Source organism: Lingula anatina, chromosome 1 (assembly GCF_051362555.1).
Source record: "Lingula anatina isolate TDL-2025a chromosome 1, LinAna3.0, whole genome shotgun sequence".
Lineage (NCBI taxonomy): Eukaryota > Metazoa > Brachiopoda > Lingulata > Lingulida > Lingulidae > Lingula > Lingula anatina.
Window position 1 is genome coordinate 4,865,367 of NC_141767.1, and position 11,055 is coordinate 4,876,421.

Genomic DNA, 11,055 nt, shown 5'->3' on the forward strand with positions numbered 1-11,055 from the left:
GCAAAAAGAAGTTTTTAGCAGACATGCATGTATGCTAACAAAATATTTGATGAAATATCATTGGCTGAGGAAATTATGTTACTGGCAAGTAGCAGTTATTTTCACCAAATTAAATTTCCTACATGAGATTCTTACTTTAAAATTCTTTTGGGAATTTAAAAACTGATTTGACAAGCATGACAAAATTTGTTTGTGGAGGGAATATGTTGATGACAAGGGCTATGTCTTATCTTTGAGTGGCTTGATATGTGACCTTCAGAGTGATAAGAATGTAACTAAATAGCACGAGTACAGTCACAGCACCAGCTGCATTGTTCTGTTTAAATTGAGCTTTGCCTTCAAGCACCTCCTTGATAACCCAGCACCCACCTGCTACTGTAAAATTCCTAAATTGTACAAAATTACTATTTCTTCTTGCTTCCTGGCTGTTTCAAGCACAGTGATGCTACAAACAAAATTTGAAATGGAGTTCCAGTTATTTAAATATAACAGCATCTTTTGGGCCACAATACAAAAAAATGAAAATGTGACATTTACAAAGTAAAATCCCTGTATAAAAATTATATTTGGTGTTCACGTAACAGTATCAAAAGGCAAACATATATGCAGCCATTGAGCATTTGCAGAAGGACTGGGACGGGCACTCCACCTCCTCAGCTTTTCAAAAAGAAGAAGGTAAATCTAACTAAAAGACATCTCAGCTTTTGTGAAAATTGAAAAGCCTTTCTGGACAGCAGTTCAGTGTATTTAATGACTACTTATCATGTGAATCCTGTATAACAGACTTCACAAAGTGAAAGTGAAACCTTTTTCTTTTCATATCAGGTGACCGAAAACATGCCTGGCAAGAGGTTTTTCATATTGGTCATCTTCCTTGAAGTATTACTAAGCCATACAGATGCCCAGATTCCTGGTGAATACATCGCTAGTTTGAAAGAAGGGCTTCCCAACTCAGTCCAAGAGCTTGAGAGGCTGACCACCCTGATAACCAATTCCAGTGTCACTGGTAACACACACCTGAACCACACATATCACATTGGAGACTTCCTCGGGGTGGCATTTGAGACCACCAACTCCAGTCTTCTCTCCTTGTTGAAAAACGACAGTTCTGTGGAAAGCATTGAAGACAACCTGTGGCTTGACCTGACCAGTACTTGTATGTATGCAGACACTGTCTGGAATTTTGCCTCTGTTTGGGGCCTTGCCAGAATCAGCCAAAGATCAAAAACGAGTAACACCCTATATATATACGAGGAGGAGTCTGGAGATGGTGTTCTCGTATACCTTGTTGATACTGGGGTAAACTTGAGACACGATTTTGGGGGGCGTGTATTACAAGGTCCAGATGTATCTAGGAGTCAACAAGGTTTAAGAGACAGCAATGGCCATGGGGAACATACCACTGGCATAGTAGTTTCTTCTCAGTATGGCATAGCACGCAACAGCACAGCCATGATGATAAAAGCTGGAGACGGTACAAATAACCGGCTAAAAAATTCCAATGTTCTTGCTTCTTTAAACTGGATTGCTGCTCATCACACGAACTTTTCAAAAGAATCCAATAGTTCCCCAGCAAAGTCCGTCATCAATCTCCCGGTTTCATCAAAGGTGAAATCCAATGCACTTAGCAGAGCAATCAGCAATATTGTTGGCCACCAGGCATTGCCTATAGTGGTAGGGGCTGGGAACTCGCTTGAAAATGCTTGTAAAGTCTTCCCTGCTAATATGACTGAAGTTATTACTGTTGGGGCAATGGACAGTGAAGACGTCATGTGGGAGAGAAGTAACTATGGTGACTGTATTGATATCCTAGCACCAGGTGTTCAAGTGTGGTCAGATGATTTTTTACCAGGGTCTGTGGGTACCAACAGAACTGGAACCTCTGTTGCTGCAGCCCATGTGACCGGTGTTGTGGCACGTTACCTAGCAACCCAGGCTGCCATGCCCTCTCCAGCTCAGGTGAAGACCTGGCTGATAGATGAATCAACTAAAGATGTGTTAAAGGTCACCCCGGGGACACCCAATAGGCTTCTGTACATGGGGTGCAATCAGTCTATAACAACCGTAATCCCAATTCAAAATATCACTTCAGCATTGCCAATCAATTTAACGACAATTCACATGTCAAATATGTCCACGGCCATTCCCATTACAACAACAGTGATGCCGAACACCACATCCCATACTTCCATCATGACAACATCCGCAGCCCACACTTCCGGCATGACAACAACCATGGGTCACAACTTAACAACGTCAGTGTCCAATATTTCGTCAACAGAAACTACAGCTTCCTCTACAAAAATGACACCGCCTCAAACAACACCCTCTGCTTCAGTCATGATGGAATTCTCCAAAAAATTGACAGTCTTTTCAATCATGGCATTTCTATATTTAGTTCCATGAATTTATGATCCCTGTGGTTGCAGCTTGATAAGACATTCCTGAAGGCTTCAATGTTAAAAAGGATTTGAAAATAATATTCTGCCTCTAGTCAGGTAATTTTTGATACAATGAGATTATGTGTCAATTTATAAACTTAATTTATTTCCAACATAAGTTTAAATTGTTCCCTTTTTATGTCAGATTACAGCTGCATTGAATGATGCAGTCAACGATAACAATGCAGTATCGTTACAATAATAGTAGGCATGAAAAATTAGGACTCTGTCAAGATTAAAAGGTAAAGGCACTTGGAAAGAAATGATGCAATGCAGTAAATAACAGTGATTTGTGTAAGGGTTCATACACATCATATTATTGCAGAATTAATGAAAAAAGTGAAATATCCTTACTAATCACACATGTAATATGGTCTATAACAAATTTAGTGAAAGATGGCCCAACACTGTCCCTACTGCAACTTGCCATTGTTTACTTAAAAGCAAAGGCTGTTCTCCTACTTTGTCTATGACAATGACAAGTATAATTTGTACCCTGTGCTCCTGCCTCGCATTCCTTCTGTCATTATATATAAGTAACCCTTACAATTTTTTTCATTTACTTCACTGCATCTTTTTCTTCTTTTCCAAGTCTACTCACCTACACAATTAGTACATGGCTTACAAAGATAAAGTTGTGCTTATGTGTATACTAAGTCAAGCAAACATTCATATTTACTTTTAAAAAACTTGATCATGTTATTATGAAAGCTGATGCATAGACAATCACTTGTTTCCAAGCTCACCAAGTATCAAGTGGATTTTTGAAAATATATCAATTTGTTGAAATGAAAGATTAACGGATTGCATTTTATCTTGAGGCAAAACAAAAAGTAACATCAAGAATGTTAATAACATGCATGTAAAATAGTGTTACTTTATTTTCTGTATAAGAAATTGCTTACTCTGACAGCCGATTTATAATATTTGCAGACAAAATTTAATACCAAAAACAAAATATATATATACATATATATCTAATTCATTCCCTTCATAATAAGTGACACACTTTAAGTCTATGACTTAAATCGATATTGTGCATTATTGTGCTATTTCAAATGCAATAAATGGGCAGCTTATAATATAACAAGTATACGACATTGAATGCCTTAAGTTCTTTTAATCAGTGTTCTTACTGCATGAGCAAGATTTTAATATGTTAATGATAAAATTGATTTCAATTAATATTTATATACTTTAAGCCTAAACAACAAAATAACAATATCTGTAATATTTGCAATATTGATGAACTGGAGTTAAGCAGCTGTGTTCGAAACACTGAATTCTCAGTTTAAACTGTGCCAAATTAATTATAACTGTGGTATAGTTTCAATGGCAGTAGTCATCATCATAATCCATGTTTGTCTGTTCACCACATAAAACATAAACATGAAAAGTCCTAAAAGATAGGACTGGTCCCAATCTTAATGAATTAGAGCTTAGGCTGATGGTCCACCATGTGTCCAATCTTAGCAATGCACTCTATTTCAATTCTGGCCCCCTAGAAAACAGAATACCATGATACTTTTGTAGGGAGAGCTTTTTAGAAAAGAGCACAAAGGCATTTTTAAAATTTAACCAGAGATTATTTGTGATCACTGCACATTTCTGGTACTTATTATTCATCACAAGTACATACACATTCACTCCATTAAGCCATATGTCCATTAAGACACATTCTTTGATAATTTTCTTAAAAGCTTTATTAGTTTTATGCCTTCAGTGCTAGGAGCACTTACTTTAGGAAGTGCAGCAACTTGGAAGGCAGACCTTGCTGGGAATGAACCACTGAAGTCTGTAATATAAAAATACTCAGTTAAAAATAATGAACCACTGAAGTCTGTAATATAAAAATACTCAGTTAAAAATAATCAAAGTGACATTTCAAATTCTTGGAAAAATTGAAAAAAAAAAAAAAAAAACACACACACACACACACATATTAAGGATATTGTACTGTAGCTAAAAGTCCTTCATAGCCATTTTGAATAAAATGCAATAAATTTTTAATTCTTACATTTAGCATAGACTTCATTTACTGCTGTATACTCCCTGATGTCTGCCAGGAAAACAGTGGTTTTAACAACTGGAAAAAAGTTAAAGTAATGTTATCTCATGAAACTTTTCACAGTAGATATTTCATATAAAACCAAGAAAATATAGCCACTCCCTGAATACATTGAAGAAACAGTATAAACAAACATATTTCTCAGGCAAATATTATTTTTTGTACACTTACTATTGTTGAAGCTACAGCCAGCTGCCTCAAGTACTGCGTTTATGTTTTTAAATGCCTGAAATGTAAAAATTAATAATTAACAGAAAATTGCTACAATTTCCTTGTCAGGTGGTCAATGAGGATCCTGTGGGAAGATGCCAAAACGAAGTTAATTTAAGTCCCCTGATTGACATATTATTAAAGTAAAGATGTCATATGAATTTAGATCCTGGCTTTGTCCTTACTTGTTCCGTCTCCTTTAGCACCCCTCCCTCCACCAGCTCTCCAGTAGCAGGGTCCATTCCCACTTGTCCTGACATATACATCGTGTTTTCAGCAATAACAGCTTGGCTGAAAGAAAATCATTCATGGGTAAAAACTGAGAAGGTCAAAAACTCCATTTTCATTGCCATCTTAAATTCTTAATTATTATTAGCATTGAGAGCACATGTTAAAACTACTGTATATATGGAATCGTTCGATGTGGGTGTGTTCGAACGGCACCATCTGATTGGACAGCTCACGCCTTGCATTAACTATCGAACTCTAAGCGTGGCAATGCCAACTTCGAAAATATACTTTGGACAAAATGTCATGCTATTCTTCGTTATTAAATTTAAAGATTGACGTTTTATGCACAAGCAAGACATGTTACCTATAGGGACCTATAGCTTTTGGAGCTGCAGCCGTTGAAACTACCTTGCGAGCAACGTACGAAGCCATGATGTTGTTGTCGAACCAGTGCGTGCCTTGTGTCACGTGATTAAACTGTCTATTTTTGGTTAATTTTATCAAAAACAGGGAAATTATAGAGAGCTATCTGTATTTATAGAAACAATTTATTAACTCCATTGTGTTTCATATAGTCTTGTATTCCATGCAAATGACATGGTGCAGCTGTGTCATTTAAAATTTTCAAAGCCACACGGGAGATTGCGAGATGTAAGATGGTAGCTTACATTTGTTTACACGTGAACTCCCGGACTACTCTTTAAAGTTGTGCTTTATAATTGATAGTAAGTACGTTGCCCAAGGAAAAGTCAACGGGAGCCTTGGTGCAAATTTTAATTTATATTTCAGCAACCCTTTTGTGTACGGTAAACGGCAGAATTTTATCAAATCAGCTGAATGAATAAGGTGACGCTTGTGACTTGTCTGACATGGAGCTTGGACCCATCATGTATCATGGGTCCAGAATCTGAGTGTCCAAATTACACAGTATTTTCAAGGAGCCTGTTCGGAGGGAAAATGAAACATATCGGGCCCCATATTGACATATAATATAAATGCATGAACCCTTCAGATCAATGAACCTGCGAACCATCAAGCGCCCTTAAATTAATTATACAAAATTTGGGATAACCGTATATGTTCATTTATTTAAAGATAAAAAACCAGTTGACATGGACAGTTTTGCAAATCACAGCTATGATGCAGATGGCTTGGAGGAATACAAGCAGACCTACTATCCTCAGGGAGGAGGGGATGACATGGAGAAACTTGTGGTACAGCAAGTGAAAGATTATGAAGAGAAGGTGAACTTGTTGTGCTTAACTTAAACATTTATTAAGGTGGCGCTATTTATAAATAAGCCCCAGTCATAAGCTCTATGTTTTTATTTCTACATGCCGGTACTTGACTATTATAACTTGGCTGTAAAAGATTATCTATACTTAATTTTATACTTAATTTGTAAGAAAAGTACTGGAGTATGCTCATTAGAGTGTAGGTCAAGATTAAGCCTTGATTTCTCGGTGTTATTTGGATTGAATTGTTCATGTCATGTTATAGGGAATAGAATATGTTCAAGGTCCTAATTTATTACGTGTACTTCAACATAATTTCAAATACTAAATGTGCCTTTTTTCAGAAAGAAGAAGATATATCACAGTCATCTCAGAGCAAGCACCAAATTATAAACACAGCTGCCATCAGGCAGGGCCAAGGTAGAAAGAGGAAAATTGGAGAGAGAGACAGTGATGATGAAACAAGCATTCTTAGTCAGGCTCCCAGGGGTGAGTATTCATTTTGCTTGTTTGTATATATCAACCCGAAAATTGGGGATAAATAGGTTTTGTGTAAGATATACTTTGAATGGAACCATAAGCCTAAATTTGATCTTTTCAAATTTACAGAGATAAATATAAGTGAATTTACCAAAAGCAGGATCAGCGAAATAGAACTATTGACCAAAACTGTTATGTCCAAGACCAGTAAAAGAAATCCAAGACAAAACATGCCCCGCCACATGAGAAGACGTGCAGCTAGTCATAATATCAAAAGACTGCCAAGACGCCTGAGAATGCAAGCTATGGCAGAGGTTAGTGGCCACTTTCTGAAGAGTTTTGTTCTTATTTTCATTGATTGTATTACATGCAGTTTTATTGTATTTTAAAAACTGAAAAGGAGACTAGTTTTCTTTAACTCAGTAAATGTAGCTGTCTGATTCATAATATTAATTTTTTGTATGCATAAATGCTTATTCTAACAGCCTTAATATGTTAAATATTTTTTGTTGATTTTGTCACAGATATTTTCATTTTAGAAAGGAGTGGTTTTAGATTAGGATTGCTCTAATGCAACATCTAGATAACTGTTAACTGCATTTACCTTTTCATACAAGATTGAAAGTGCTGGAAAGAAGCCTAAAACTCCATCAAGATACCACCGCAGAAGACCAAAAAATCTGATGGCAGAATATAATCGTAGACAAAGAAAACAGAATTGGCTTGAGACACACATCTGGCATGCAAAAAGGTTTCATATGATTGAAAAATGGGGTTATGTGATTCCTCATTTCCCGAATGACAAGAGTCTGAGAGCTATTTATAGAGCTACATCAAAGTATGCAGTGCTTCAGGTAAATTGATGATTTTTTGTCACTAGCACAAGCCTCTTTTTTTACAGAATATTGGTCAAGAAATTTGGAGCCAGTTTCTGGAAAATAGGAAACAATATTGCAGTAAAATGTTTGAAATGAATAGAAACATGAATAGAAGTTAAATGTGTTTGTATTTCACTCTGTAGCAATTAAAAGTGTGAAATTGCCATTCGGATATATTTGGCTGTAATGCACTTTCTTTGGTTTCTTATTACATTTTGTGATTTAAAAATATTTAAAAATATTTAAAAATTACCTACATATCTTGACAGTAAACTTGTTAATTGCAGGATATATCTTATTTGGGGTGTATTGAGATAACTGGGCCATTGAAAGATATTCTGCATGGATTAGAGAAACTGACAAGTTCGGAAATAGGTAATTTGTGGTTCACTCAGTCAGTATTCACCATTGGCCATAGTTGAATTGGTAATTGCTTGTTATAGATATCAATGGAGTCAACTGTAAAGTTTAAGAAAAAAACCCAAGCCTTTATGGTAGATTTTTATGCAACTAAAATTGCATTTAAATTCTCATATATAGTTATGTCATATATATATTGACAGGGCCTATTTTTGGTGACATAAGGTACATACAGGGGACCAGGCAAGGATCAACCATCCTATACAAGGGAGGCAGCTATCCAGACAATGCTATTGGAGAGGTTTTTTTCCACTGGAAACCTGTCACTTTGATCACCAGTGAATTTTCTGGGTCAACCACAGTTTCTGAGCTTTCTGACTGCTCATTGGATGATGAAACAAGGACTCTGTGGGTGTGGGTACATCCATCATTTTGGGATGAAGCATTTGCTGAATTCAAAGCTGCTTTGAAATCAGGTCTCTCAGGGAAAGATGAATTATACAGTAAAGAGATGAAGCATACTTCTCAGTTACAACAAGAACATTCGAAGGCTACCAGTTCAGTGATAGTGAAGTCTTTAAAAGATAACATACTCAGGTACAGACTGTCTGGACCTATGTCAACATCAGTATTAGCAGAGGTCTTGAAACCAGCAAAGTTACAGAAAGAAAACCCAGCAGGTGCCCCTGATGATGATTCAACAGTGCGGGGTGTGACTGTGAAGAAATGGTGGCAGAGGTATTATTCTGATCCCAAGATCAGTCAGGTTGCCACCCAGCAAGAGGAAATGTGGAGGATTTTGTGTGGGAAGCAGACACCAGCACAGGCGCCATCTGGTGGCATTCTCAGTCTGACAGTAGGAGACCCTAGGATACTTATTCCACCCAAGAAGTCAGTAATTGATTGTACTGATGTAGAGAGCACAGGTATAACTGGGAGGGCTAGATTGTAATTAAATTTTGAATCTCTCTGATGAATTGTTAATTTGTGCATTATAAAAATACTAAATTATTGCTTAATGTTTCAATGAAATCAATGCATGTTTAGATATTTGAAATTAAGAGCAACTGAAATGTTCATTTCAGGGTGTAGAGAAAATACTGTGTCCTTCACACCAGAGGTTTCCAGTTCTCCAGTTTGGTCCCAAATGGTGAGAGATGAAGTGAAATTCACTCAGCTTCCTCAAAGTGAACTGAACAGAAGAAAAGGGAATATGTTGGTACCAGGTAGATAAAAATAATATAATGGACATTTGTGTTTAACAAGAAATTGTTAAAATCTATAATTGGAGAAATGAAAAATTGCACTTATATTTCACAATTCAAGTAAATGCCATATAATAAATTTTCACATGGAGATAAAAATCACGTCAAGTCACACAGAGTTGAGTATAATAAAGTGGCGTTATCATTTTAGGATCAACTCTTGATCTGGGAGATGACGAATCAAGAATACCACTTCTTCTAGTTCAGAGTCCAGGCTTTCAAAGGACAGGTCCTGGGCCAGCACAGGTGCAGTATTTTTTTTACCCTTTTATATCTGACTATTATAATTCTGCATTAACATTGTTTAAAAGTGATTAAAAATTTTGTATGTTAAATAACGGTAGGTTCTTCCAGTACAAAGTATGCCACATTAACTATTTACAGAGTCATACTTCCCCTGGGTTTGGCAGTGGATGGGACCTCATCCTACCCTCTGGGTGGGGCATGGCTTTCTGGATTGCCCTAGTGTACCAGGGGGCTAGAGTTGGTGGGCTAAGGGAGCTGAACAGCAGTGCAGTGGACCAAGGGCTCCTTAGGATTCCTTACGATTACCCAGATACCCAGGCAGGAGCTGCCGAAGAACGCAAAGAATGGGAGGAACTTGAAGCCAAATACAAGAGGTACCCACCTGCAAAGAGGCCAAACTACATCAAGTTAGGGGTGGCCAGTCCTTTCAGTTATCCATGGTTAAGACTGGTACAAGAGTGGTCTAATATAAAGAAACAAGGTGATCCTTTTATTGATCGCAATATCATCACACAGGACTCCAGGAAGTTGGACAGGTGTTTAGACCAAAAGACACATACTAACCAAATTTCTGCAGAGATTCTAGAACCAATGGATAGTGAGGAAATTGAAGAATTTGTTGTCTTAAGGACTCGGAGGGTCTTGAAGTATCTTGATAGAATTTGTCATTCAAAAAGCATGGAAACAGAATCTTTCCCTTCTGATATGGAGATGAGCAACAGTGACAAAATTCCATTAAATCCACCAACTGACACAAATAATACAGGTGGCATAGATAGTCAGGAAATGCTGTTAACATTATCGCAGATGCACAATGCCATAGTTCCTGTCACCTTGAATCTTGTGAGCAGAGGGGCCCCTGCTGACCACTCCATGATCTGCATTCCTACACAAGACGACTTGGACAGTCTGGCAAAAGACAGTAGATATGGTGGACCACTGGAGCAGAGGAAGCAAGACTCTAATAGTAGGAAAGTGAAGAAACAGAAAATCAAACAAAAAGGAGCACAGCAAGGAACAGCAGACAAAGTGAAAGTTCATAATTTTCAGGATACCCTGATTGAACCCAAGGATGTGGCAGTGACATCTAGTCGCGTGGTAATTGGCTATTTAAAAACAGGTGGCTTCACATACACCAGTGGAAGAGGCACAGGCAGAGGATTCTGTGCTCTACAAGGCATACTGCATGCACTGGAGCTGAATCCTGGAAAAGATTTCATAGTACTTGTCAGGTCTCCAGCATCTTATCAGTATAGATTTGCTTTTATGAAAATACTTTGCTGAAACCTTATGATGAAAGCAGTGTAAATCTAGCAAACAGAGTAAAATATCGGCAGAAGTCTTCATTTGTTGTTAAAATGGATGACATATTACCACCCAATAATAACTTTGGTAAAGGGCAGAAGGATGTTTTTCTTGTATGAAAACCGATTAATAAAATGTGCTATGGTTTCCTTTGGAACATACTGCTTAGGAGAGAAAAGTGTATTCCTTTTCTTTTTTTCCTATTTGGTGACACCTGTAAAAAAAACAACTGTAAAATGTAGGGATCTGTTTTAACAGTTTTCAGTACATATTGTTATTTAACTTACATTTCTGGATAAAGATTGCATTGCCGAAAAATACCACTTTGGGTTGTAT

At 37.1% G+C, this 11,055-nt stretch overlaps 3 protein-coding genes across 4 annotated transcripts; 2 read left to right on the plus strand and 1 right to left on the minus strand.

The window, feature by feature from the left end:
* Positions 1-89: 89 nt before the first annotated feature.
* Positions 90-3,532, plus strand: LOC147763857 (uncharacterized). The gene is made up of 2 exons (XM_086999101.1): positions 90-675; positions 826-3,532. Exons 1-2 carry the CDS (start codon positions 604-606, stop codon positions 2,404-2,406), a joined length of 1,653 nt encoding a protein of 550 aa, XP_086855227.1. The 5' UTR covers positions 90-603; the 3' UTR covers positions 2,407-3,532.
* On the minus strand, positions 3,294-5,467 carry LOC106151696 (2-iminobutanoate/2-iminopropanoate deaminase). The gene is made up of 6 exons (XM_013525076.3): positions 5,315-5,467; positions 4,905-5,010; positions 4,681-4,735; positions 4,459-4,527; positions 4,181-4,236; positions 3,294-3,942 (listed from the first exon to the last, which is right to left on the minus strand). The coding sequence occupies exons 1-6, from the start codon at positions 5,380-5,382 to the stop codon at positions 3,874-3,876; spliced, it is 423 nt and encodes a 140-aa protein (XP_013380530.2). The 5' UTR covers positions 5,383-5,467; the 3' UTR covers positions 3,294-3,873.
* A 100-nt stretch (positions 5,468-5,567) lies between these two features.
* Positions 5,568-11,039, plus strand: LOC106151694 (ribonucleases P/MRP protein subunit POP1). 2 transcript variants are annotated; one of them, XM_013525074.2, is made up of 10 exons: positions 5,568-5,675; positions 6,046-6,194; positions 6,530-6,674; positions 6,795-6,979; positions 7,283-7,519; positions 7,831-7,918; positions 8,107-8,829; positions 8,989-9,129; positions 9,320-9,414; positions 9,553-11,039. In XM_013525074.2, the coding sequence occupies exons 2-10, from the start codon at positions 6,063-6,065 to the stop codon at positions 10,696-10,698; spliced, it is 2,892 nt and encodes a 963-aa protein (XP_013380528.2). In that variant the 5' UTR covers positions 5,568-5,675; positions 6,046-6,062; the 3' UTR covers positions 10,699-11,039. The 2 variants fall into 2 exon arrangements, with proteins under 2 accessions (XP_013380528.2, XP_086855223.1); XM_086999097.1 differs by having other exon boundaries at positions 5,568-6,194.
* The last annotated feature ends 16 nt before the right edge of the window (positions 11,040-11,055 follow it).

Coding starts and splice junctions, on each gene's coding strand:
- LOC147763857 (XM_086999101.1), top strand. CDS start 604: ATGCAGCCATTGAGCATTTGCAGAAGGACTGGGACGGGCACTCCACCT. Junction 676..825: donor AGCTTTTCAAAAAGAAGAAG/GTAAATCTAACT, acceptor TTTTCATATCAG/GTGACCGAAAACATGCCTGG.
- LOC106151696 (XM_013525076.3), bottom strand. CDS start 5,382: ATGGCTTCGTACGTTGCTCGCAAGGTAGTTTCAACGGCTGCAGCTCCA. Junction 4,736..4,904: donor TGCTAAAGGAGACGGAACAA/GTAAGGACAAAG, acceptor TTTACATTTCAG/GCATTTAAAAACATAAACGC. Junction 4,237..4,458: donor AAATGAAGTCTATGCTAAAT/GTAAGAATTAAA, acceptor TTTATATTACAG/ACTTCAGTGGTTCATTCCCA.
- LOC106151694 (XM_086999097.1), top strand. CDS start 6,063: ATGGACAGTTTTGCAAATCACAGCTATGATGCAGATGGCTTGGAGGAA. Junction 6,675..6,794: donor TCTTAGTCAGGCTCCCAGGG/GTGAGTATTCAT, acceptor TCAAATTTACAG/AGATAAATATAAGTGAATTT. Junction 6,980..7,282: donor GAATGCAAGCTATGGCAGAG/GTTAGTGGCCAC, acceptor TTTTCATACAAG/ATTGAAAGTGCTGGAAAGAA.